Genomic DNA, 26,885 nt, shown 5'->3' on the forward strand with positions numbered 1-26,885 from the left:
AAGGGCTATTGACCTTGGTGCAAATGATTAAGAGTACACTGTGTGTACTAAATAAAGGTTTTCAGGGTGACATCTGTTTACTAGCTATGCCTCTTTGTAAGCAAGATTCTGTCATTTCCAGAACAGTGTCCAGAGGGCGGGCAGAAGCTGGACCCTCCACAAAGACCTTCACCAAACAAAAGTACAAAGTAACAAAATGGAAAAAAGCTCTGAGAGGAGTTGATAGCAGTTTTGTCAGTGAGAGGTTTTTAATCCCCCTGTGTTTTAATCTTATTAATTAAAATATGTATTTATAAGCATTAGAAAAATGAAAATGGCAGTTGAAGGTAGAATGTAGTGGCAAAAGAAGAAAAGAAGAAAGAAACTTCTGCTATGTGTGACTGAACAAGTTAAAGAAAAACTACAGACCACCATGGGTGGCAAAGTAAGAAGGTTGAGTAGAAATGGAAATGGCAGTAAAATGAAATGGCAGTAAAATGGGGAGGGTTGGCACAGAGGCAGCTGTGGTGTGACATTCCTATCACAAATTGCCACAACTTGGCCTTACAATCAACTTGTCACCAAATTACACTTGATAATTCAGTATCTTCCATAATTATTATATGTATTATTATACTACTTTTCCCATTCTCAAACATAAATCTGGAATAGTTTCATGAGATAATTATTAACACTATGTCAGTTCTAAATGATGCAATTAATTAACTGATACTTCAACTTTTCCTTAATAACCTGAAGTCACCGAATGCAGAGCCACTTACAGCCTGTTCTGAAGTGCAGTGTCCTATAGCAAAAGGCAAACAAACAGCAACAGAGGACAAAGGCCATTAACAATCATTTATTTGTCCTAATTCAAGGACTGTTCCCCCCTCTGTTTGCTCTACTGCCTGGTCTAGCCTACAAAGTCTTGCTGACAAAAAATACCTTTTCTTCCCAAAGGTTTGCAAATATTCACATCATGATTTCACACCTCAGCTGAGCTATTTCCTGTTAAATCTGTCTGTCCAAAAGAGGAAATATTCCAAAAAAGCACCAGTGTGTTGGCAGCATTCAGAGTGCTTGCAGAGTTCCTTGGAGCTCTCACTGCTAGCAATGCTGGCTGCAAAGGCATCATAAAAGCAGGCAAGTGGCTCACAGGCATCAGCTGCCAGAAACTATTACAGTCCAAAGGCTCAGCAAGGAGGAAAAGGCTCCATGTGCTCACTTCACTTGCATTTCACTTGCACAGTCCTGAATTCCTGGCACAGGTGTAACACAAATGTCCTGGGAATCCTTCCTATTGCAAATGCAGCTAGTATTAGCAAAACTGGTTTTGCTGGTATACTTCATACCAGTTCCTCAGCTGAAACAAGCTATTCTAACAAAAGCATGCTTCCCTCTATCCACTATCACTATATCCATAACAGAGATCTTTTCCAAAATAAAATATAGTTAAAACTCAAATCCCTCAATGATATTTCTGATCTAGGTAACGTTCCTCATACAGTCCTGTCCTTGACTGTATTAAGACCTCACCTAAGTGTGTCCTAAGGATAGTTCCACATGTCAAGAAATACAGGGAAGCTTTCTATTGTGGAAAAAGCTGTACCATTGTATTTTTACCCTCAAATGGCATAAACTACGCTGCAACACACAGAGTAGTATCAGTATTGCTGTAATTAGAAGAAGACTTTACCCTACTTATGTCAGTAAGAGATCTCCAACCTGAAGAACAGACCATTGCAATTAAGTGACACTTGATGTGAGAGGAGATGCCTCAGCAGCTAGGACGCTAAACATTTGTTTCTGCAACATCTGATGGGTCCTTTCAAGGTCATGGGCAGAAGAAGTTTGCAAATGTCTGCAAAAGTATTTACTCTTTGTCCAAGGAGAAACTGAAGAAACCCAGCTAACTGAACTGCAGTCCCCACTGTCTTCAGCAGGTGCTTTAGTAGTGCTCAGACTAAATTTTCTATACTGTCAGGAGAGAAAGGGAGTCAGGACAAAGCACAAAGATAAATATCCATTATTTTATAAAGAAACAGAAAACAATTTAAAAATTGCACATGCATGATCATTTCAAAAGAGAAGCAAAAAAAATTGCAGTAGATCTTCAATCAGAATCACACAGAAGCTGCAATCCACTGAGTGTTTTAGAGTGCTTTCTAACTATCTAAAAATGGAAATATCTGTGAAGCTGCCCAGCATGCTGGGACAGCCGGGGGCTTTCTTTAAACACTTTGCAAAATAGCACTCTCTCTTACCACATGAACTCTTAATTTCTGTTCAGAAAAGCACACAGCACTTTCCTACAGTGCATAGCTGGGCAGTTCCAGAGCCTGCTTCTTCACACAAAATCTTTGAAAGATGACTGGTAACTAAACTTGGCTTAATTAAGTTGACAATTTCACAGCTACTTTGAACAGCTCATTAACTGCAGGCTACAGCTTCTTTGCAGCCAAGGCTCCACAATACATCATACAGTGAACCTGCTGACAGGAGCTACAACTTCCAACTCATGTTTCAAGAGATCAGATTTATTACTGAAGTCCTGCTTCTTCTAAAACCTGTTCAGGCCTCCTATAAGAGGCACTGAAAATACTTTGCTCTGCAGTACAGTGCCACACATCACTGCAGATGAATGCTGCCTGTTAAAGGTGATGCTGTTTCACATGGGCTGCCAGGCTGAGAGTGGTGCTGGGGTGAGGACAAGTGGCTGTGGCTGAGCTGCCACAGTTGAGGGTTTACTAAGTCAGGGGGTTGTATTCTACTTAAATTAACCACAAGCTAATTGGCAAATATCCTGTACATATGTATATGGCCCTTGGACAGTCTGTTCATGTCTGTTCTAGGACAAAAGTATCTGTAGTTATAGCAATCAATTAATCTGCATTTAAGAACTTGTGTCTAAACAAATTACTACTGCTGGCTTCAAATCATTCTCAGTACAGAGGTCAAGGTTTCCCAAACCTAACTCAGACCCTTAAGGATATGAAGACCTCTTGCAACACCCAGCAAAAGCACAGGGGCAATGCTGTAAGCCATAATCCCTTTACCCTGGCAATCCTCTTTCATGCCTTTTTCTCTACATGATTAAGGCATGGTTTGCCTTTAAAAAAATCATTAAACTATTTTAGGATGGGCTAAAGGACCCTCCTTTAGAAGAAACTCTTAGAAATTCTACCTGCTGTCTTGAGATGCCCTGATGTTGGGAAAGATCATAAATAAAAAATGCCAAGCCCTTCCCCCACATCCCTCTCTGCAAAATGGAGGGGGGGGAAAAAGGAGAAAAAAAATTAGGTATGAAGCAAATCCTTGCACCTCTTACAAAGTGGCTGGAAGCAATAGTAGTCAAGCATTTAAAGATTCCCAGGTAATATTTCACATGAGTATTTACTGAGTCTACTGTTACAGGGGTAAGTGGAAACCAGATCCCAGAGTAGTCAAAGTGATTTGCCACAGCCAGGGAAGCACTGCTCAGCTTTCAGGTGAGCTCAACACAACTCACTTCCTTGGTACCTTTGTCCTAGAATGTGCCCTGGCACAGCAAATCCCAACAAGTGGATGCAGCTGGGTACTTCTCTGATCAGTCAGCTGGGGAAAAAATGTAAGGGACCATTGACCAAAAGCATCGGGTTTCCTCAAGGGGGTTGATAGTTCCTTGCAGGTCATCCATGGAGAAATGGCAAGAGACTACATGGCTTCATGGCTAAACACACACTTGGGAAAACAACAGACTGAGGAAGACTGTGTCCTTGCTCAAACTGATGATGGGAGAATTCATCAGGTTTCTCAACTTTTTAGGACATATCACTTTTCCAGTAAATATCCTTGTGGAGACAACTGTGACTTCTGCAACTAAACCACAGCTCATGGAGACCTCTGAGCTTTGCTGGACCCCACCACTTACACTCTCCACTGGCCTCTGGTCTTGGTTTAATTTCAGAGGGACTGACAGAGCAGTACAATATATCAGGGAGGCACCTCCTAACCCACAATAAATCCCGTGCACACAATAAAAGGGTGAAAATCACAGCTACCTCTTAACACCCACAGCCTGTACTTCCTAGCACAGCCCAAAGGCTCTCAGAAGAAATGGACAAAAAGACTGCCATTCCCTGATCCTGCACCAGGTCTATTTCATTTCCAGTCTTTAAAATTCTCTGGTTTGCTTAGACTTTGTAAAGCAACCAAACAAGATTACCCAACAAAGCAAAAACTACCCCATGAACAGTGTCCCACAAACTTAGCAGGGCACAGCAGGAGAGAGTTTATATTGCCCAAAGAGCACAAGAGAGCCTTGTAAGAGCTCTTAGCAATTTGAACAGCCAAGATAAAGTTAGCAGAAAGCTTCAGAGCTATGTAACCTACAAAAAGATGTTCCTTTTAGTTTAATTGGCATAATAAGAGATTGCAATTTCAGCTTGCTTTTTTTGACAGTCCAACTATGAATCTCACTCTAAGTAATTCGTAAGAGAGCTTACTTTTTTAGAAAATGTGAACTTCAGTCACTCTTTTCTGAAAATTTGGTGCCTGGCAATGTTCCCATGGTCACACTGTGACCAGAGGTTAAGTCTGAGGATGTGACAAGCCTCTGGACTTCCCACACCTCCCTCCAACCACTGGCAGGGCTTTCTCCCTCTGCCCCACTCCCCCTTGAACTCTGAGGCTCTGCACTGATACAAGCAAACAAGACCAAAAAAAACTCTTCCAAATGTGTTGGGAAAAAAAAATCCAACTTGCAAACAGTGACAGCAGAATTATGTTTCTCAGAAAACTATCATAAACTGATACATTAATATTTAGCCCTTGGAACCAAAAGTATAGAATTACCAACAAAATTTCTTTTTTTATTATTTGCTACCAGACCAGCAGGCTGCCACTGCTGTCTGTCCTTCAGGGACAGACATTAACTCTGCCCTTCCCACCAAAGCCAAGGGAGAGAGGGATGGGTCAGCTTCCTTACTGAGCAGCTTCATTAGTTCAGTGAGTTTTTAGCAGGATGAACGAGGATCATAAAAGCTAAATCTCTCTTTTCTCCAAGAATCTCATTTTTCCTACTAGGTATCACTGCCAGACAAAAAAGTTTTGGAAAAAACTTGGTTCCCAGCAAGCTACTGCTCAAATACATTCATTTAAGGAGCTGTAACATGCAATAAATTTTCAGAAAACATAAATCCCTCCTAAAAGGTAAGCAGCTGCCCCATAGTAAAGTGTTCCATACTTTGGAAGAGGCACAATGTGACATTATCTGCTGAGGGAAGCAGTGTCATTGGTAGGTTTAGGGGCTGTGAGTGACAGCAGTGGCACAGAACTTGAGCTGTCTGTTCTCCTGACAGATCTCAGCTCCACAGCATTGCACAGCCAGGACCAACACCACCACCTCCAGAACTGAGGACATGCATAACATCACTAATTGACAGAAGGGGCAGAACAGCCCTTTCATCCGAAATTCTGCAGAAAGCCAATCCATTCCTACCAAAGACAAAAAAGAAAACCCCAAATACTACGTAAAGGAAAAGCTCCAGCAGCATCAATGTAAGCATGAAGCAGTGTCTGAGTTCACTGGACTTATTCTTCCTTTTGTTAATGAAACAAAAGCTGTTTGGGTTTTCAAAACCCCCCTCTGCCTGTATTTGAAACGTTTCATTCCTCTAAAATATCCATTTCACCCTCAAGTTTTTTCATCTGGAAGACATTCTGATCTATGTATGAAAAAAACCCTAGCTACCCTTGTCATGAAGTCCTCTTCAGAATGCAAACCCATATTTAGTTTCAATTCATGTCCCCTGCTTTCTTCTAAACTCTTTCATTGGTTGTTCGTGGTCCCTGCAACAGTATCTGCAGAAACAAATACACCAGATTTTCACATTGGTGGTGTTGCAGCGATAAGTATGTGCTAACACTGGTTTGGAAATTAATTCTCCATTCACAAATTCCACGCAAGAGTACAATTTTTCATTGCACTTGTCAAGCCAGTTTTAAGGACATAAAACTAAAATATCAGTATCATATTACATGCCAAAATGCTGAAAAAAGAGAAGTAAATCAGTATGTTCAGACTAAAGCCAGAAGAGGAGCATGAAGAGCCCTTCTCGGTTTTGTACCTTTAAATAGATGCCTTGCATCTTTCTCCAAAGCACACTCTGCTGCTGAGGGCTGCTGGAGACAAAACCCTGCACACATGGCCACAGCTTGGTCTGAGCACAGCCCTGTGCTCTGGGTCCTTGGTGGCCCTGGTCCCCCGTGGCACAGAACGAACATCAGGCATCCAATGGAAACACACAGCAAAAGCTGGGCCAGGCAGCTCTGACAGGGGAACTCTGCATCACCACTGCCCCACTGCTTACAGAATCATCCTCAGCTGCGAGTGGAGAGCAACACAGGCACAAATGTGTGGCCAAACATTCAAAAAAAAACCATTCCAGGCCAAAAAATCCTTCTGAATGCTTAGAAATTTAAGGTTTTAGCTTCAAGAGTTACTACTCTCGAAGCTGCTCTACCAAAAGACACAGCCACAGCCCTTGAGCCAAAGACCTTAACAGGGCTGAAAGAGTGACATTTTAATAAGAATTTGGGCCACTAGTAAATCTCTTTGGTATTTGAAAATAATACTTTGCTTTGGTTTGAAAAATAAAAAGCAGATATCTTGCCAGAACTGCCAGTGCCATCCACACTTCAGTACAAGCTCTGGGTTCCTGTATTTATAGATCTACATTCTGATACTCATCCTGTGCTGAAATCTTTGAGTTAAAGCTCATGGAAAAATGCAGTTTTTACTAGGAAGTTAAACTGTGTGCAGGACACATCACTTCTGCTTCAAGTTACCAGAGTAATAGGTGTGGCTGTCCTCAACCATTTGTGGAATTTCTCACCAAACTTATGAAAAGTTATGAAGGAAGGAAGGGAAAAAGAAATAAAAAAGAAAAAAAAAAAAAAAAGAAAAAAACCCATAAAAATTGGAAGGAAGAGCAACCAGTATTCCAAAAAGGACACACATCTGCAAACTAATCATCTCAGCTCAAGATAGATCTTGACCTACCTACATACCCCACAGACATGTTTGTGCATTTAAACCTGGAATTAACACCACTGCTGTAAAACAGCGTTCTACACCTCAGTGTCAGAAAATAACTGATAACTCCATGTCAATGAGGAACATCCTTCTGATGATGATGCAAAACTGTAGCTAATCCTCAATACAGGAGGATTTCATTCGATGTAGATCAAGGTTCTTTTGATGTGCTTTAATTAACAAACTAGAGTAGGTTTTTTTCAAACAAGATTCTATAAAAAGAAGGTTTACTTTGCTGATCACTTACTGAGGTTGTTTTTCTGATTAAATTTTATTAGAGATAACAGAACCTCAGACTCAAAGACAGAATAGGATAGTAAATGTATAACTTTAAAAATAAGTTGTCTTAGAGTAACAAGTAAGATGGGGCCTCGTAAAGTTTCCACCGCATCCCAGCAGGGAGCTAAAGGTCACTGCTAACTCAAAATGAAAACAATGGGAAGTAAAGGATGCCATTCTTTCATATTTGTCCAGTGATTCTGTGTTTTCTTTGTATGGATTTACTTAGGAAACTGGGAAGTCTAAAATACAATGAAAAGATTTCAATGTCACCATTTTCCCCATAACAAGACCAATAAACTGTTCATGTCACTATATAAAATGTTTGATTTTCAAAGCAAAATGCATCCTCCTTGAAAAAGGCATATAAAATGTTTGGTTTTCTAAGTAACTTTCAAATTAACATGGACAATAATTCTGCTTTTGCCAAAAAAAGTGAGTTCTCATTTCCAACAAAGAAACGGACGTATCTTAAATATGTTAAAATATTATTTCACAAACAGATTAAAAACCCTTAAAATTGTATCAGTTTCGTTCACTCAGAAATGAAAGACCCATCTGGCCAACAAAGAGATTTTCTTTACAACAACAAAAATATGTTATCCTAATTTCTCAGGATCCAGTGCTCAAAAATTGTCTATCAGGTAATAAAGTGGCAGAACCAAAAGCCACATTTCCTCCCACTCCAAGCAAGGGTGGGAATCCTTATTTCAGACCCTTAGGTTGGAATCAGTCCTTTTCATGAGCAACATTTTATTCCCAAAACTGCTTTTAAATCTTGAATATTTCCTTTTCATTCCAAGCTTTTCTGCTATGCAAGGACATTAACCCTCTACATATATCTGCAGACTACCTTTGAACATTTAAAATACTATCAAAAGCCATGTCAAATTACCTTGTCTGCCACATTCAAAGCCGATATAACCTAATTTATGTCAACACATTTCCATGTCAAAAAGCAGGTTCTAGCTCTCTTCCTTTCTCCTGGAACAAAGCCATACATGTGGGAGCTGGCTTACAGAATGCTAAGCCTTTTGCTTTATGTAGAGTGACAGAGTTACAGATTTTACAAGAAAGAGAAGGAAAGGGCCTGGGAGTTTGATTTGAGGCCAACAGCACAACCCATAGCAAAAGAGAACAGTCTGGAAGAACGCACAAATTAGAGACTGCTATTTAATTTCACAGCATGAAAACACCATCATTTATTACGTTTTGGACCTAAAAGGGGTATCAAGAAAAAACCTAAAAGGGGCTGAATGCTGAAATCTTCTTGCAAAGCAGAGGACTTTAACATCACTCCCTTGGTGCCTTTGAAAACTCAAAAATCTAACTCTGGGCAATAAAACTATTTAGTATGTCATGCACATTAAAGCTATTCAATTTGTATCTTGTCATCCTGTGCCAATTTAAATTACAGTTAAATGATGATACCTAATTATATTACCCAAAGAACAGATAGCAATGTGTAGGATGCCACAGCACCAAGCAAATTCCTACTGAACCTCCACTGGATGAATGGGTCTCATATATAAAAACATGGAAATACACATGGAAAACTGAGCTTGGGACACGACATCATGCTCTGTGTGCAATCTTGGAAACATTGCTAACAATGTTTTAATTCCATCCACAGCTGGTAAAGCAGTTTAGAGTGTGGGCTATATATATTATATCCATATTATATCCATACACACCACCAAAATAGAGCACAACACTAAACTGTTCTCTTACATGTGCAGGTGCCTCTGTGGCCCGCTGATAAAATGACAACTTATGTAAATCTTGTATTGAAACCATTTCACCTTGAGGCCATTTTGCTCATTATCATATTCACTTTAAATTTCTTTTGCTTTTCTGCTGACAGCTAATAAAAGCTTTAGCTGTCCCTTTCTCAAAATACTTATTTCTTCTTTGAGGACTCATTTGAAAGTCAGTTGAGATTCCAACAGCTTGAAAAGTATAATATTTTCAGTGTATTGTTACTACTGCTTAAGCCACCCAGTTCTGGAGTTCTTTCTCAGTGTGACAGCCAAGAGAGGTGAACAAATGTTCATACAATAACTAAAACAAAACAGTTATTTATCACTGTTTGTAGTGCCGACTACTATATCCAACTAGTGGATATAACAATTTCAATGGATGTTAAAAATAAATCTCATTCAAATACCTTTCCCTTTCTTGACTTGGACAATTACTTGAACATGAAGAACAAATATTAAAGCATGCAAAATGGAAAGCAAAACAGTTTCCAAACAGTATTTTTTTCTTAGATTCAAATGAACCATGAACAACTTTCTTAATAAGACATTCTACATTGTCACATAGATTGTAAGCATCCTCTAATCTACAATTCATTGAATGAAAAGTATTTGCAAGCAGGTGTAACCATTTCGTATCTTTAATTTATACTTACACTTGGCATTTGGGATGTAAAAATCTGAATTGTTGGTATCTTAAATAGCGAGGCAAAGCTGTTAACTTGCATTAGAATTTCACACCACATGTAATATTGGGAATGTTAGAAATTCATTAATACACCACCTCCTGTTATTCTGCCTGGCTTATAAGTACATTCTACAGGTAGAAAATTTCTCACTGTAGATGTACTTACTTCCATCTGAGCCATAAAATTAAGATAACAAAAGGTACAACACAGTAAGAAAAAGATCTAGAACTGCAGAAATAAAGGCTTGGTTTTAATTCTTCCTCTATTGACAGATTCAGGTGGCAGGAAAGGAAAAGCTTAGTACTTAACTAAAATAACATAAATTAAACTAACATAACATTAACTAAACTAATATAAAATGGCCAGAGAGAAGATGCAGAGCAAGCTCAGACAGCAGCACAGAAGAGCAATGGAAAAGGCTCAAGAATTTTCAGCTGAAAGGAGTTTCAGTGAGGTTTTTACCAACAGTAAATACTCAAAAAATTTAGGGTCTAACCTTGCTCATCTCAGTCACACAAATAATTGCCCTCAGATGCAGTGACACATTTTGCATGAGTTTGTTTGCATGACAAGAAGAAGTACCAATAATAATGCTTTAGAAATTGAAAACACAGCTTATGCTGTCTTTGTAGTGTAGCCATCTGTATACTGTGAGTGATTTATAGTTTGGGTTTTTTCCAATTTACATAACAAACAACAGGAAATTTAAAAAGATAAAAATTAGACCTAAATATGAGCCCAGTTCACATGACACTACACCACTTCACTTCATACAATTTAAAACTTTTAGACCCCCATCCCCTGGAGAAAGGGTTCATGCCTTACAACAACAGTATAAAAAGCATCAGTGTGAAAGTCTGGAGCCCTAAAGACAGAGAAAAGTTCATGTATGTCAGCGTGGGAAGGATCCTCCAAGTGGAAGTGAGGATCTCTGTACAGGAGAGCTGACGTCAGTGGAGGTGGGAGGGAAATGGTGATGGGAAGTTTGTAGGAGAAATGATTGAGGATAGTTTCACTGGGAACAGGGAGGATTCAAGAGAGGGTGGATGGCCTCGGTGGAAGCATGGACAGAAAGTGTGGGAGTATCAGAGGGAGGGAGTGCTGGTGTGTTCCAAGGGAAAGGAATTACCAGACAGGGAGGAAAAGAGCAGACAGCTTAATGGACTAAATAATGTGCTGTTAACTGCTGAAATGAGATCCACTTCAGCCCTGCAGGTGCCATATAGCATACAGCCTATGCAGAATTATGCAACATGGGTTTGCAGTGACTGCAAAATTCACAGGCAATCTCAGGGTTTGAATGCAGAAAACTTACTGGCTGTAGGAGCATGGATTTAAACTGGCTGCCCCACATCAGCTGATAAATCAAGAGACTATTTCACATTTGGTCCTTCTGACTTGGGAGTAATTTTAATTTCAAACAAAGGAAGTTTGGATTTACTCTCTGATCCCCCAGCAACCAAATGCACATATTTCTGTATTAAATGTACCCGACAAGGAGAGTTACTCAAGGAAAGAGGAAGGAAATCTTACATACGTAAAAGAATGACAGAGCAAAATCAAGGTGCTACAGTGTATATTAATGTGCTGGAGAAGAGCCACACACACACAGGATGCTGGGATAGCATATGATTATGAATATCCAAGCCAATTTTAAATAAACGCCCATGAAGTCCTTATGCCTTTCAGCATTTACTCCACTTATGTTATAGTTTAAACAGTTATCATTCTAATGGTGTTTAAGCAGGTTTCTATAAATCCAAGTACCTTTATCACAAATTCAACTACAAATGTATCTGAAAATCATAACTAATATATATGAAAAGGTCAGGCTGTCACAATTTTGAGTCCACTTTCTTGAGATTTTTAGAGTTAAAACTAAAATCAGGGAAACTCGTCTTTGCAGCAGTACTGGTTAAATGTAATTTGATATTCTTTATGTAGCACTGGATAATCAAACCCCAGTCCTTGCATCCAAGTCCTGCTCATCTTTCACTGGTACAGGATTTAATCTGTGCTGGCAATGCCTCGAAAATTAAGGGAAGAGTTTCCATGGCTGGTTCATTGTTTAAATATGGCACTTATTCTAAGGCACCCATCATTTTCAAATAAAAGCCACATATGAAAATACTAATTAAGGAGGGAGATCCAGGTGCCATGACCTGAAAGAGGTCTTCCATTTCTCACATACTGTCACCATATTCATACACAAGAGAAATAGGTACTACAGCATTTACCTCCGCACACACACACTTTCAGGGTTATTCTGAAAATTTGGGTGGATTAACTTTGAGTTCCCCATACTAGAAAAGAACTTTTTTAGCTGCAGTTTATAAATTGATGCAAATCACAAAATACAGTATGCTTACACCACCCATCCAGAAAACGATCCTCTGCTATTTGACCAGGAGAAAGATGTAACAAGACAAAACCAGAGTAAGTCAGGGGTTAATTAGCAATAGATACATGCCATTTTACAACTAACATGGGACATTTTTTGTCTATATTACATTTTCTGACTTGAAAAATGTGCACTATAGCTAGCAAACTGATTCAGTAAATATTATTGCACTATCTATTACACATGTCTTAATAAATTTAACACTAATGCCAGACAAAGTGAAAACACTGAAATTTACACACAGGCCAAGTTTTGTTCATAGCTCTAGCACAGCATTCTGTTGGCTTTAATCTGAGAATATATGACTTAAAGCACCCTGAAACCAAGTGAAAATGTCATTCAGGCAGACTACTGGCGATGCACACAAATTCTAGGTGACACCACCAGTCCCCAAAGCACACCAGGTTTGTAGCATTTCATGTTTGTGTGAAGGAATCCCTGGGGCCATAAAGAGTGTACTACACACTCTGAGAAATGGCAATGGTTCTTAGTAGAACCCTAACTCTTACAGTTCTTCCCCAAATCAAAAATCCTACAAAACAGCACAACATCCTGCCCAATGCTCCTTTTGCCTTCAGGAGTTTCAGCCTCCTGCACACTGTTTTCAATTTTCTCACACTTCCTTTCTTTCCAAACAACTTCACTGTGCTGTGAAAACTACTCTGCAGTGATCCCTTGCCCCAGCACAGTCTCTGAGACAGCACAGTTATCTAGCGCTCTAAGAACTGCAAATCTGATCGCGCTACACACGCTAATGATAAAAGCAGAGACAGAAATACCACGCTGCCTGACAGCTCTAAGGACTATTACAGAATTTTGCACATGAAAATAATGTAGATGTGATGTGTCCAACAGATTTTGTATTCAACTGATCACAAATACAACTCCATTTTCACTTCTCAAAACCCATCTTTCACAGAACTGTGCTAAAGAGTGATGACAAGGGCAGAAAATGTGACTGAGTGATAAAAATCTGAGTGACTGTCAGTGAGATGACAGCATGCATACAAACCAACAGCAACCTATAGTGTCTGGCTGAATTATCCAAACCTAGTAAAAAGAATTTGTACAAAGTTCTTGAAGGCAAAGAACAAAATTTAACAAAATTAAGACTGCTTCCCACACACGCTTCTGGAAACAGGTTTGAGTGATTTTTCCCCTTAAACAATCATACAGAAGCCGAATTCACAGAACAAAAAGTTTAAAAGACTATTTTTTATTTAGGTTTTGTAACATGCAATTATAATCACTATTAAAAATCCAGCTAGCAAAGCAATTGTCAGGAATTTGATGACAACTTAAGCCTCCTCAGTGTGGTTGCTGTGTTAAACGTGCTGTGAGCACGGCTATCGCGTGTGAACAGGGCCGTAAAGTTCATTTCCTGTGCAGTGTTGTTAACACAAAAATTTAGTTTAGTGTACCACCATTCAGCTTCATGTTCTGTATAAAGTATTGTTAATTCCCCCCCAGCTCACCACTCCCAAAGTGTCTGCTAATTTTCTAGACTTTTTTAAACTATGAAACTTACTAAACTGTGAACAAAGATTACTAAATCTGAATGAAAACAATTAAAGAAAAGCACCCACATAACTGAAGTAAATTGTTCCTGGTCAATACTCTGAAAGTTGTCTTAATATGCAAGTAAAAAGCCTAAGAAAACAACAAATCATTAGAGTTTCTGTTAGTCTGCAAAACTCTTGACATTCAGCTACATCTCACTTGCATATCAAGCCTGTATCTTATATTTACGGCGTGTGTATCTCAGTTCTTATCACAGCAACGAGAACACATCAGCCATGTTATATAATATCCCCAGGACTGCTACAATGTGATTTTTCTTACATTGGCAACTACCATTTTTACAAATAAGAGCAGTTTCCAAAAAAAAAGCAAAAACATAAATCCTATAAGATTAGGAGCTAAATACAACTCATAAACAAACAGCCCAGCGATAAAAAGCAAACAGACAAGCGAGCACGCCACACCACCGTCTCACTTCCAGGAAAATAATCACAAATCACGATTTGTTTTCAGTATGCGTGTGTCATCTCCAAATAGTCTTGTGTCGCACCTTTACTCAAAAGTATGGGAGCAAACACATGGGAAAAAACCGCAGAAAAACACCCTATTTGTAGCAATAGACAAAGTCAACAAGTTGTTAATGTAAATCAGTAGCCAGAGCAAAACACGCTGCCACTCTCCCTTCAACTTTCCGAATGGAGGAGGCATGCAAAGCGCTCAGCCCGGCTCGCAGATGGCTTGGGAGCGTGATCTGTCGCTGCTCCCAGAGGGGACGAGCACAAAGAGCCGGGGGCACCGACACGGGGCAGAGCATCCCCCTGCGCCCCCCAGCTTCACAACAAGACCCGTGCCCCCGGCTCCAACGAGCGATGAGGACAATTAACATCGCTCTCCTTCCCAGAATTAGGAAAACTCATTTTGTGGAATGAAGAAAGAGGCTTGGGTACCTCTACAAAGCCGCCAAGACACTGATTAGTTTATAAACGAAAGTAAAGCCCGAGCCAGGAAAAGCTCCCGCACAAGGGCAGGGAGACTCTACAGCCAGCTCCTGTTCTGAGAGAAACAGCGCTCGTGTTTAGCACCCTCTTTACCTTAACATTGGGTCTGCCGGTCTGGGCCTCTGCCTCCATGCTCGGGCTGTTCTCCCTCTTGTCTTTCTTAGAGGAATTAGTCCTCGCCTCATAAGTGGATGTGTTGTAGCATTTAATGAATAATCCTGGGACGGGGTTGCCTTGCTGCTGTTGAGACATGGTTGTGTTGGTCTGGTGAGGGAAATTGTACTCCTCAGACTCATTGCTACTGTGACAGATCACTCTGCTGTCAGAGAGGTTGGTGCTTGGAACACAGCCCATGCTTTGTGGCCACCTGGGGAATACTTCTAAATTGTATATATATACGTGTACATATATATGTAAATATATATCTTTCCTTCCCGTTGATATTTTCCCCCTGCTTAATTTTTTTTGTTAACAGGTTGAATCTCTCTCCTGCGTCTCCGCTACATTCTGAAGCATTGCCATCGGTCCCTTCTACACCACCAGAAACGTGTCTGTTCTCCTCGTCCTCCAGGAAACAGGTCCTTTTAGCTCAATCTCAGCAGTGGGCTGGGGAGCTGGAGGGGAGGGAAGGGGGGAAATCAAGAACCGGTCGACTTCGTATTTTCACAGATTATTATTAATTTGTCTAAGCCATCTGAGAATCTTGGTAAGGTTTTCTTTTCTTCTTGTAAAAGAAAAAAAAAAAAAACAAAAAAAAAAACAAGAGGGTGGAAAAAAGCAAAAGCAAAAAAAAAAACCAAAAAAATAGCCCAAGCCCCAAACCACACGCTCCCCGGCTCCGGCTCGGCGCTCAGAGCGGCCGGGGGCACGGCCCCATCTCCTCCCCTGAGCCCGGGGCACGGCGCATTTTGCAGCCGGGCTTGCTCCGCGTTACCGATGAACCCGGGACCGGGCCGGGGGCCGCTCCCCACCTCCGCGTCCGCGCTCCGGCCGAGCAGCGCTCACTCCTCGCCGTCCCGCTCGGCGCTGCGCTGTGCCGGGGGTGCGCTTTGGGGTGTGCTTTGGGGCCAAAAAAAAAAAAAACCAACAAAAAAAATCAACGATTTATTAAAAAACACCAGCGGAGGGTGTAAGCCGGCCGGCCGCCGCGGGGAGCCGGCTGCGCTCCTCACGCCGCGCTGGGCACGTCCCGCGCCGCCTCGGTCGCGGGCGGGCGGGCGGGCGCCGCGGGGGTGACATTCAGGTTCCCGTCGTCGGAAGGAAGGAAGAGCCCCCCGTCAGGCGGCAGCGGGGCTCTCCGGCCGCCGCAGCGGCATCCCGGCTCAGCGCCGCGGGGCAGGGGCGGGCCGGGCCGCGGGGAGCCCCCTCGGGGAACGGGGCACGGCCCGGAGGGCTTCCCTCAGCCGCGGGGGCAGCCGGCGCGGCGGGCGGACGCATCAAAGGGCCTCCATGATGCGGTTGGCTTTTTGGGCAGAGAAGTGATGCGAAACGGCGAGAGGGAAAAAATTAAAAATTAAAAAAAAAAAAGGGCAAGAAAAATTAAAAAGAGCGAGAAGTAGAAGGAGAACGATCCTAGCGTCCCATCCCGGCGGCAGGGGCTGCAGCGGCGAGAGGTCCGGTTCCCGGGGCCGTGGTGTCTGCATCCCTCAGCAGGGAAATGCCTGGCTCCCCGCAGCCGCCGTCCCTCGCGCCGCGCTCACCTTGTTATTATTGATGTTCCTCGGCGGCGGCCGCGGCCCCTCGGCCGCCCCGCCCCGCCCCGCCGCTCCCCCCGGCCCGGCCCGGCCCGGCCGAGCCAATGCAGCGCCCGGCGGCGCTGACCTCCGGCCCGCGCTGGCGTCAATGCAGAGCAGCGGCCGCGGCCAATGCCGCGCCAGCCCCGCCCGAGCCGCGGGGCTCGCCCCGCTCAGGGCTCGGGGTAGCCCCGGCACGCCGCCGCGGGGAGACGGCGAGCGGCTGCTCCGTGAGACACCTGGTGCCCTTCTTCAGAAACCGGACAACGGACTCGGTTGTTGCTTCCCATCCTTTTCCTTTTCGACTCTGCCCATGCCAATTTCTTTGAAAATATTTTTGAAAGCAAAGCCTGTGAAAAGGGAAGATGGTGCTATGGGTGGAGCCAGGCCCCGGGGCTTGGGAAATCAACTGCAGGCAGACTTTTCCTGGAATATGTATGTAACATTAACCTTTTCTGTTTCTATATCAAATGAAAGTAACTGTGCTTCCTTATCCTATAGGTGTGCCGGGAGACTGGACGTCTGTACGTACCTTAAGAGAGAACACATTCTATTTAAAGCCCTTCAGACACCATGCCCAGGGTAAGACAAGTTACTGCCGTAGACAATTCCTATTCCAGAAGTACCAGCTCAAGTGCAGCCCGGGTTCAACAACACACACACAACACCGTACTCTTCCACAGACCACACACAACCCCATGGCATCTTCACGTGCCTTTCATATTTTTCACTATGTCATTTGTAGCTTCTGCTACCTTTACTCTCAATGACTCACAGAGGTGCTTCTCCAGGGTCCTGCCTGTTTTCACTGGCTGAGGAACAGCTCAGAGGCAGCAGCAGTTTAGAGAAGGTCCAACCAAACTTTAGATTTAGGAACATGGTGGAAACCAAGTGTCAGGGACATGACTTTTATCAATAAGCTCCAGCATCTGAAGAGGGAAAAATGATGTGTTACACACAGGAAACTGTTTAAATTACTCCAGTTTTGTGCCATGAACATTTCTGTGGTCCCCTGGTAGAATCATTGTGTTTCAGAAGAATCCAGTTCAGCAGGAGCACTTCTGTGCTTTCAGGACAGCCACACTTTTAACAGTACCTTAGCTACATGAGAAATGCCATCAGGTCATAATTAAAAGCAAAACATGCAGATAAATGATGGCTATGGACAACAAGAATGGCAAGAGGCAGCTTTTCACTCAATATATGTAACAGCATCACTTGATCCAGATGAGAACACCTTGTAAACTTGAGAGATGCAAAGCCAAAAGTCAGTGCTTTTGAGAAATGTGGTTTTTCAGGATAACCACAGTACTTGCAATGCAGAAATGCTTTTATTTACTTCTCATAATTGCTAGCATTAAAGGCTGGAAAATCAAGTCTTTCCTTTCCCCGATGTTTCTGCTAGTGTGCAGCTTCGAGCACAAGCAATAGTCACATAAACTTCGTCCACCTCATTAATTTAGCTGATCTATACACCCTGTTAGAACCAGAAAAAGAAATCAGCTTCCTGTGCCCTTTCATCACTTTGGACATCCTCTTAATATATAATAAACAAAGGGAATGGTTTAACATATCCATTTGAAACAGTGGGCACTGTTTGGAGATGGATCTTGTCCTCATTCTTTTCTTTACATGAAACATAATTTACTAGATGTCATTAGTAAGAACACACATGCAGCTAGAAAAAGACTGTGGAAGAGAATGCTACAATTCCTACTTGTGCCATTAGGCATAAGTGCAGGCTCCCTTCCTCAGCCCTAATGGATCTGTCAGCAAAACTGCTATTGCACTTTATTTCTGGTGGCACTGGAGGAGTCAGAGACAGCAAAACTTCATTTTCAGAGCTGCACATTCAGTTTGCAGTGCTGACACCTAGAGTTAAGCTTTCTGCTTTGTAAAATAAATGGGTCTGGTTTGCAGGTACATAGAGATGAAATCTATGGTGTGATTTAAAAAAAAAGAAAATCAATATTGAAAAATCTCTGCTTTCCACTTTGAATGCAAGCAAATTCCCATTCAACAAATACAAAAATTTATGTAAATGACAGGCAAACACTGGGGGGAGGAGAGAATACTTTGTTTGATAACAGCATGACAAAGCAAGAAAGTGTACATGCAGGTATGATGTGCATGACCACTTTGTTCTTTTAAAAAGTTTTTCCACAAGTGTCCATTGGCAGGTTATTACTGATTATTTCTACAGCCTAAATTCATGGAAAAAAACAAACCAAAACAAATCCATTTGCAAGATTTTCAGATGAGAACTCACACTGCCTTGAATGGGAGGATGAGACTGAACAATCCTTTAGTAGTTTAATAGAAGCCATCAAAAAATCACTGGAGTTACTGTCACACTGATAAAAATTCAGCTAAAGACAAAAAATTGCTCTTTGAACAAGACATTGGCCCTGAAATTGTCTTGTCTCTCTAAAATTTGGAAACACTGGTGGTGGGTTTTATTGCCAATAGAAAAATACAGTTGAAAATATAGATTTATCCAGAGCCTAGAATCAGAGAGAAGGGGTAAAAACATCAAAATTCTTGCCAATGGTAGTAATTTGTCACTGCACTTTATGAAGTGTGGGGATAAAGGGCCTTGTTCACGCTTACTGCTGAAGCCCAGCTCAGGAAACGGTGGGCCCTATTATTAAAAAAAAAAGCATGCAAAATAGCAGAGGAAGCCTAGGAGTGTAGACACTAACAGATTAGGGCTGTGGGGGAAGTGCAAGGTCAGTACAGAGTCAGTAAGGGAGAGGTCAGAAGAAAACTAGTTTTAGGAGGCAGCTGGGGGGATGAGAAAGGTTATTTATGGAGAAAAAGGTTGAATTTTATTCAGGACTGCAGAGTAAGAAAGAATGCTAGGAAAGAGCTTGGAATGATTATCAGCTTCATCTGCAGACAAGTGGGTGCTGGGGAAGATCAAAGTATTTAGAGTACAAATACATAAGTGTCAAAATTTAAAAGGTTTGAAAAGACACTCTTCAGCCACACTCTCATCCTTCTCACAGAGAAATTACATTGGATCCTGCATGGTTTTGACAAAAGACTGAACAATACACTGCCCCCCAGATATTTCCCACTATTCCCCATATCTGCTATCTCCCCCCAAATATCCATAAGCAAACCCACTTCCCTTGATGGATCAGCAGTGTCCATCCATTTCACACAGACCAATTCCCACTGCCCATTCCAAGAGTTCATGCATGAGCACTGGGACACTCCACGCCTGTCCAGTTACACAAAAATGCATGCAAAGGCCCACAGCAAAAATTTGTTGCCAAAATCCAGTTCTGATAACACTTCAGTATCCGAGGCACAGGCAGGCAGAATTGTGCAGGTGTGATGGACTAACATCTGCGTGAACAAATATCAGTGTCCTTTGGAAAAGTGTCTGTCCAGCAAAGGCAGAGCAAGCATGACTGCAGTCCTGTGAGCACAGGCAGCAGTCTTGGTAACAGATTACTTGATGTGGTTTTAATTGCTTCTCCCCCCAAGTCAGCTGTATGTTCCAGTTGTGTCTTTTGGCCTTGTAAGAAGTTAGGCAATCCTGTTGGTCTCTAGGCCAGTGAGGAGGCAGTGGGGAGAAGGAGGAGGAACTGTGGAAGATGTACCAACACGCAAACAGCTGCATGGACTCTACAGCACTAACTACTGACATGTGCAGGCTGTGACAGAGTACATCTCTCCACCCCAAGATATTCTAGAAGAGGAAATAAGGACCATATGCTGCCTTAGGCACAGGTGAGTATCAGCATTACACCCCACAAGGGTACATCTGCTTGTTTGTGTATGAGCATCGGGTATCCTGGAACAGGGTGTTTTCAGGTGACACAAGAGTAAGATTTGTCCTGAGACAGCTCCTCTCCAGATCCTGGAATGTACAGAAGTACAGTGAGTTTGTTTTCTGCACCACTTTCCTGATGTCCTGAAAAGCCCCAGAGCAGCTGAGAGCAGGCTGTCCCGATGTCCTGGCAGGCTGTCCAGCTGCTGCTGTTGTGTAATTGCAGTTGCAGAACACAGTTGTCTGTACCACTTGGAAATCAGAGCCTTCAAGACAGTCTGTCAGCAACTTTTTCAACTCTAGCTCTAAAGACATTCAAGTCTAAAGCTCATATACTTCGTGGATGTACAGCCTCATCATTGTAACTGGAGTCAGGACAGCTTTTGCAGCCGTAGTTTACACATCACCCTCAGCACTGCTCAGTGATCAGCAGGATAGACACAGTGTTTCTAGGAGAAAAAGGTACCCCCTTCTCCACTGTACCTTCTTTCCACTTTGACTACCTTCTTTGCTGTCCATCTCTCCAATGCTTCTCTGGTTTCCCTCAGCATTATATTTTCTCTACTTTGTTTTTGGTACACTCTCCCCAGATTGCCCAGGAGCAGCACCTGCTTTCACAGCAGATGTAGAGTGAAGGTGAGCAGATCTCTGCCACTGAGCACAGGCCTTCAGATGCTGCTGCTCTCCCTCCCAGTCCTGCCTTCCCCAGGGTCTAATGCTCACCCCTAGCCCGTGTCATTCCAGTGCTTGAGCCTGGGAGCCCCACACAGCCCAGGGAGTGCAGCACCTACAGGATGCAGGAGGCTGCACTCTATCACCCACAGCTGCTCCAGCTGTGCCAGCCACAGAGCCCAGTGGGAAGGAGGAGCAGCAGGAGGGGATCCTGCTGCCAAAGAGCCTCCAACAGCTCCTACTGCGTGGCCTCGCCTTGAGCTGACCAAAAATTTGTGGGGAAGGGAGGAACAAAGCACTGTAGTCCCCACCCACTCCCCTATAATTACCCTGTGCTTGACAAGCAGTATTATCTGTCTGGATACCCAGTGCCGTGCAGCCAACTGTGACCATAGAGAATTAGCTGTTCCCCTCTTGAAGAATTTTCCCTTCTCTCTTCCTAAGCATTTCTAAGCCAACTTACATTTATTTAGCATGCAACCTTTTCAGTTTGTGATTTACTAAACCATGGATGACAATTGGTCCTTTTAGGTGGAGTGGTATATCCAGTTCTTACACCCTGCTGTTGTAGTGCCTGTTGTCCCTCTGCTTCCTAAGAGTATTGGATCCTTTTCTTAGCTATTCAGCCTCAGTCAGGCTCAGCCCAAAAGTGACCACAGCCTCAGGACCCTTCAGACTCCTGAATTGGTTCCCAATGCCATAACCTCCTATGTTACATTGTGGCCTGCCTGGATCCAATAAGAGAAAACAAATAAAAAAAGCATCAGTAAAAGAAACAAGCAGCTTGTGTCCTCTATTAGTAAGTCCGTTTTCTTTGGTTATCAGAACTAGAAGGACAAGCTTAGTCTTTATTGTCTACCTCAGCAACTAAAAGATCAGTTCAGGCTAATGAGGGAATACTCACTCAAAATAGGCTCTCAAATCCACAGACTCCTTGCCCCTGAGTCTCCCCCAGGATCCCACTGTCTCCTGCCCAGCAGCCACATTCTTGTTTGCTCCTGGTTAACCAGCAGTACTGGTGGCCAGCAGTCTGCCTTCCTGGGCCAGCATCCTTAACCCTTCCCAAAGGCAGAGTAAGAATGGTAAAGAGAACAACAAAATATGGAGCTAGAAACTCATCCCTGCTGTATGGCAGCAGCAGAAGCTGAAAAACCCTCAAAAATTACTCTTGAAGACTAGCCTGTACACCTGCAAAACAGATGGCTTTCATGGTTGCTGAATTTATTATTTAAGGAACAAATACATCATCCATGGTCATACTGGGCAGTGATTTATTATATATTCACAATAGCAAAAAATCCCATGTCCTGGCTGTGAGATTTATGTTCTTAGATCACTGAAACAAATGAAGAATTTATCCTACAAACTTGTCCGAATATAACACAGAGAACTGGACCTCATTTGAATACTTAACAACTCCTAGCTGTGTTCTCAAGTACATTTCCTTGCTTTGGGTCAAAACAATATCTTTCAATACACTCAGTCATACTGTGTACAGTCCTTCCTTGATGTTAAGTCTATCTGTGGAGCACATACACAAGCATATGCAAGAAGCTGTACCCTTAATTAACAAAGAGGATCATACCCTACCAGCAACAGGTTAACCCAGAGATGGTTGAGCAATTGAATATATCCCTTTTCCCAGGAAATTCATTCTTTCATTGCAATCAGGCTTTGATTGTCCAGCAATGGCAGAGCATTTATCCAACACTACTCTTTCCAACTTTATTCTCATTTCTGTAAGCTCCCACCAGGGAAGTTGCAGTGCTTGTCTCTTGCCAACATGCAGCTCAGCATGCAGACAGTTGCAAGAATCTCTGTGGTGCCATGGCACAGCACCCATGTATCATGGTTCTTGTAAAGTCCATTTTACAGCTGTCTGCGCATCCAGCTGAGCAGCAGGAAGAGCAACACCACAAGAATTGCAAGAGGAGATGACAGCTTGGGGGAGAGATAAGGAGAAACCACACCCAAGGGAGAGGGCAGGCAGAAAAACCAAGCCATGGAAGTTTTCTGGGGATAGCTATTTAAAAAAAGAGAGAGAAACAGACTCAGGATGTGTCAGGGAGATAAATCTTCTGCGTTTTTGAAAAGGGGAAGGCAGTGCTTGCAGGCTCACTCACCACAGCCCTAACACACATAAATCTTATTCACATGGGCACCATCCTTCCCAACACATTCACCAGGGCTGGCTGGAGCACAGCTATCACGGAAGGATCTGTCATATTAAGCAGAACAGCACTTGGCAGTTTGTGTGAATTATGGTTGCAGCCAGCACAGCTGGGTGCTGCAGGGGTTGACAGGCTCTGTAACACAAGCACAATAGCAAGCACTAAGAAAAAAAAAGTCTCCAAAATGTTTTGGGAACAGAGTTGAAAAATACTTTTAAAACACATCTTTTATATTTGTGAGAGACTTCCAAACAGATGGGGTGGGGAATGATCTGATGAATTGAGGGGGCTGATCTCATGGTTTGGATCTGCCTTGGCAAGACCTCCTGGGTCTGCACTTTCTGTGCCCAGTTGGGTGGGTTCCTAGTGCTCCATCAAGAGGCATTTTAATCTGTGCTCACCTGAAACAAGCAGTGCCATCTCTGTCTCCCTGATAGATCTCCAGGCACAGCTCCCCTGCCCTATCCCTCCACATGAAGCCTCTCACCCAGGTGGCTGCAGGTAACCAGGAGCAACCCTTATCTCTCAAGTGTTCCAAGTGCCAAGCACACCTTTCCCCACAACCCTCATCTGGTTTACACTTCTGCTTTTGGGGACTTTCAGAGCAAACCATTGCACACGTTACCTTTACAATGAATTAATGTAACCAAGTCAAAATAATCACTCTTAAATTCACCACCACAACAAGTATGCTAATCTGGACAAAGCAATTCATCTCCTTGCACTCTTGGAAGTTCATTGGGCAAGTGTCAGAGTCATTTGAGAAGGTCAGGACCACACCATAAAAGTGACATCTCTTCAGACCCCATGCAGACTGCTTCCCTCTTGCTCGGCTGGTACAAACACCTAAAAATCACATTTTCCTTTTGACAGTCTTGGGCACCAAAATAAATAACTACATCTTAAAACAAAGCTGAGTCTTTAGGATTTAAAAAATCTGATCTAAATTGATTATCCTTTTAAAAGGAAACTAAATTAGTAACTGCATTTCACAGATTCACAGGGGGAAAGCTATGTGGCCTTTTAGGAGGGGAGGTAAATTGAGAAGAAGAAAAAAAAAGTATGTACATAAGATGCCTATTGTAGGAGAATCTCACTATAAAAGTTTTTTCCAAACACAACCACGTTTCTTTTTCAGGAGGAACAGCAAATCTAAGAAAAATCAGTCTTTCTCTGTGGAGAAATATAGGCATTCAAGAAAAATATTACAGTGGTGAACAGTTTAAATTCAGTTTACCCAGTGCAGACTGCACAGACTGGTGATGCACAGGGACAGGCAGCAATGGCAGCTGTGTGGAGCTCCGCAACTCAGCTGTGCCTGGTTCTCCAGAGGATCAGTTCTGGGCAGCATGAGGGTTATTCCCCACATCCTGCACCCAGAGTTGCCATCTGACCTGACCAGTTTTCACTCAGTGCCCTGACTCACATTCAGGTGGGAAGACCTTGCTGGGGCTGCCACGCTGGCTCACTGCCACCCAGGGGGAATTCCTAGGAAGTTCTGGGAGAGGGACATCAGGAAATGCTTACTCTTCCAGGTTTTCCCCCAAAACAGCAGCAGTCATCCTGGACTTACACCTGCCACTAACTAAGCAAGGCACCCTTCAGGTCTCTACCTGCAGAGAAAGAGGAGAGATAGAACAGACCTGCAATTAATTTAGTGTCTAGGCAGAAGCCCAGTCTCACAGCTGAAATTCTGGGTCCAGCTGCAAGGTATTTCACCGATTGTGTAACAGATATCAAAAAGAAAAACAAATCAAAGAAGTAAATAACAATACAGCAAATTCCATCCCTCATAGCATTTCTGTTCATGTTTTTATTAATATTATAAGCTAAATAACAGAAAACAGGTAGAATACGAGGGCTGTTTTGGAAGCACTTCTCTCAGAGAGAAACTGCAGGTGTACACACTTCAACTTCTTTCATGTGGGTGCTGTTTTTAGAAAACAAACCAGAAAAATACAAACTCTCCTGACTGTCAGCTCAGGTTGTTGAACATCTAAGAATGGAAAAGGGCATTAGCCTACAGCAGCAGTTAAGGGATTTTCATCACTGTATGAATTGCCTGCAAAACCACACACACACAGGGAAATCACTGACACACAGGTTTAAATAAGATTGCAAGTGCTTTGTAAAACACTTATTTGTTTGCTGGCTGTGTTGGCTGCTTCTTAACATGTGGAGGAGAGAAATGAAATTATCACCAAAAGATGGCTCTGGGATACAAAGGACCCTGTGAAAGTGCCTGGGCTGTCACAGCATCCTGGGCAGGGTGGGCAGCAGTGGTGTGAGGAGCTCGTCCTGGCAGCAGCATAATGGCATCACCCCACTGCAGCTCTCTGCACTGTATCAAGAATATATAAATACTCAGGGTTTTCTCCTGGCAGTTCTCATCATACTTACTTTTTTTTTTTTTCTCAGATGACACATTTTTGTTATTTTAATACAGGACCCTTTTGATAATATCAACAGATTTACATGACAAGAATTACAGCTGTATTTTCCCATCTGAGGCATTTACCTGGTGCTGCTATTTGAGCTGCCCTAATTAGGACAGAATGAGCCCACCTTTATCCCAGCATACCATTTTGAGTTAGATCTTTGTATTTACAAGGCACTGGCAGCACTGGGCTTCCCAGAGGCACTGGAGACAAAATATATCAACCTTGCTCTCCTTTCCAATTGGATTTTCTGAATCTGCAGTGTCTGCTCTCTTGCAATGGGACAGACAAAGAATGGTAGCAGAGCTGAAGGCTGAGAAAATTATATGAATAAGAGAAAGTAAATTAAGCAGGACTTTTCTACACAGACTGAAGCAGAAATAAAAATTCTTTGCAGTGCTGTAGATTTCAGACACAACCTAAATCCCCAGACCAGCTTCCTGTCAGAGTATAAACTGCACGTACTTTGGCCATTTTCTCATCAGTTTAAAGCCAGCATCATATTTATTACAATGACAGTGTATTTACTGCTGAAAGCCCTCTAAAAGACATTTTGGGAAGAGAAACAGAATTTTATCAGACTAAATTCACATTGCACAAACAATGTTTTTTTCAATACGTTTGTGCCCCCTGCATTATTGAAATAAACCTGAGGTAGCTCCCACACCACAATATTCTTCATAAAAATAAAGGCAGGAATTATCCAGCTCTTCCTCCACTTGAGGAGAATGTCAACTTCTGATAAAAAGTTTACTTTAGTTGCTCTGCCAAGTGCTAGGCAGAACTTGGGAGGATTAATAACAGGAATGGGCTGGAGACACGTGATTGAGTTAGCCTTGTTTGCAGTTCGGCTCCTTAGCAAGGTACAGCCTGACCTTAGGTGACTGAGGCTGAAAGGAACAATTATGGAGCTGAGCAGTGGAAAAAAAGGTAAAACAAAAACAGACAGACCGGAGCCATATAACTGAAAGAATTTAAAGTGTTCGGCTAAATTAGGCACATTAGGTTAGAATACATTACATCCAAGCTTTGTTAACCGCTTCAGTGAGAAAGGAACTTCAGAAGAGATTATAGAAACCATGGGTTTATTCTAGAACAGATGCTGCTTCCTTTTATCTCTTAATAACAAATAAAATAAACTTTCTTTTATCTCGAGTTACACGGCCCTATCACAGACATACTGGAACACATCATAAATACTAGTTGATTTATGATTCTAATTCCTTAGATAGGGGGGAAATATTGAGTGATTTGCTTTTAATGACCTGGGAAGTATTTGTCATTGTCCAGAAGCAAGGCTGTAATCTGAACTCTTTCATCAAAGCCTCCACCTTTTGAAGCTTCAGTGGTTTCTGGAAAATCATATATTTAAGACAGTTAGTATAGCCAAG

At 42.4% G+C, this 26,885-nt stretch overlaps 1 protein-coding gene and 1 long non-coding RNA gene across 5 annotated transcripts in view; one reads left to right on the forward strand and one right to left on the reverse strand.

Annotated features, from left to right (window-relative positions):
- PDE8A (phosphodiesterase 8A) overlaps positions 1–16,471 on the reverse strand; it is a 115,080-nt gene extending 98,609 nt beyond the window's left edge. The window contains exons 1-2 of one of the 4 annotated variants that reach the window (XM_086849897.1): positions 16,400–16,471; positions 14,793–15,313 (exon numbers count right to left, since the gene is read on the reverse strand). In XM_086849897.1, coding sequence (XP_086706023.1) covers positions 14,793–15,053 — 261 coding nt within the window. In that variant the 5' untranslated portion in view covers positions 15,054–15,313; positions 16,400–16,471. The other 3 variants (XM_086849898.1, XM_086849904.1, XM_023933937.2) reach the window with 3 other exon arrangements.
- A 98-nt stretch (positions 16,472–16,569) lies between these two features.
- On the forward strand, positions 16,570–21,661 carry LOC111934086 (uncharacterized). Its single transcript, XR_002867012.2, has 3 exons — positions 16,570–16,707; positions 16,934–17,014; positions 19,994–21,661. It is a non-coding gene; the product is annotated as an uncharacterized LOC111934086 (long non-coding RNA).
- The last annotated feature ends 5,224 nt before the right edge of the window (positions 21,662–26,885 follow it).

Source organism: Cyanistes caeruleus, chromosome 13, assembly GCF_971803275.1.
Source record: "Cyanistes caeruleus chromosome 13, bCyaCae1.hap1.1, whole genome shotgun sequence".
Lineage (NCBI taxonomy): Eukaryota > Metazoa > Chordata > Aves > Passeriformes > Paridae > Cyanistes > Cyanistes caeruleus.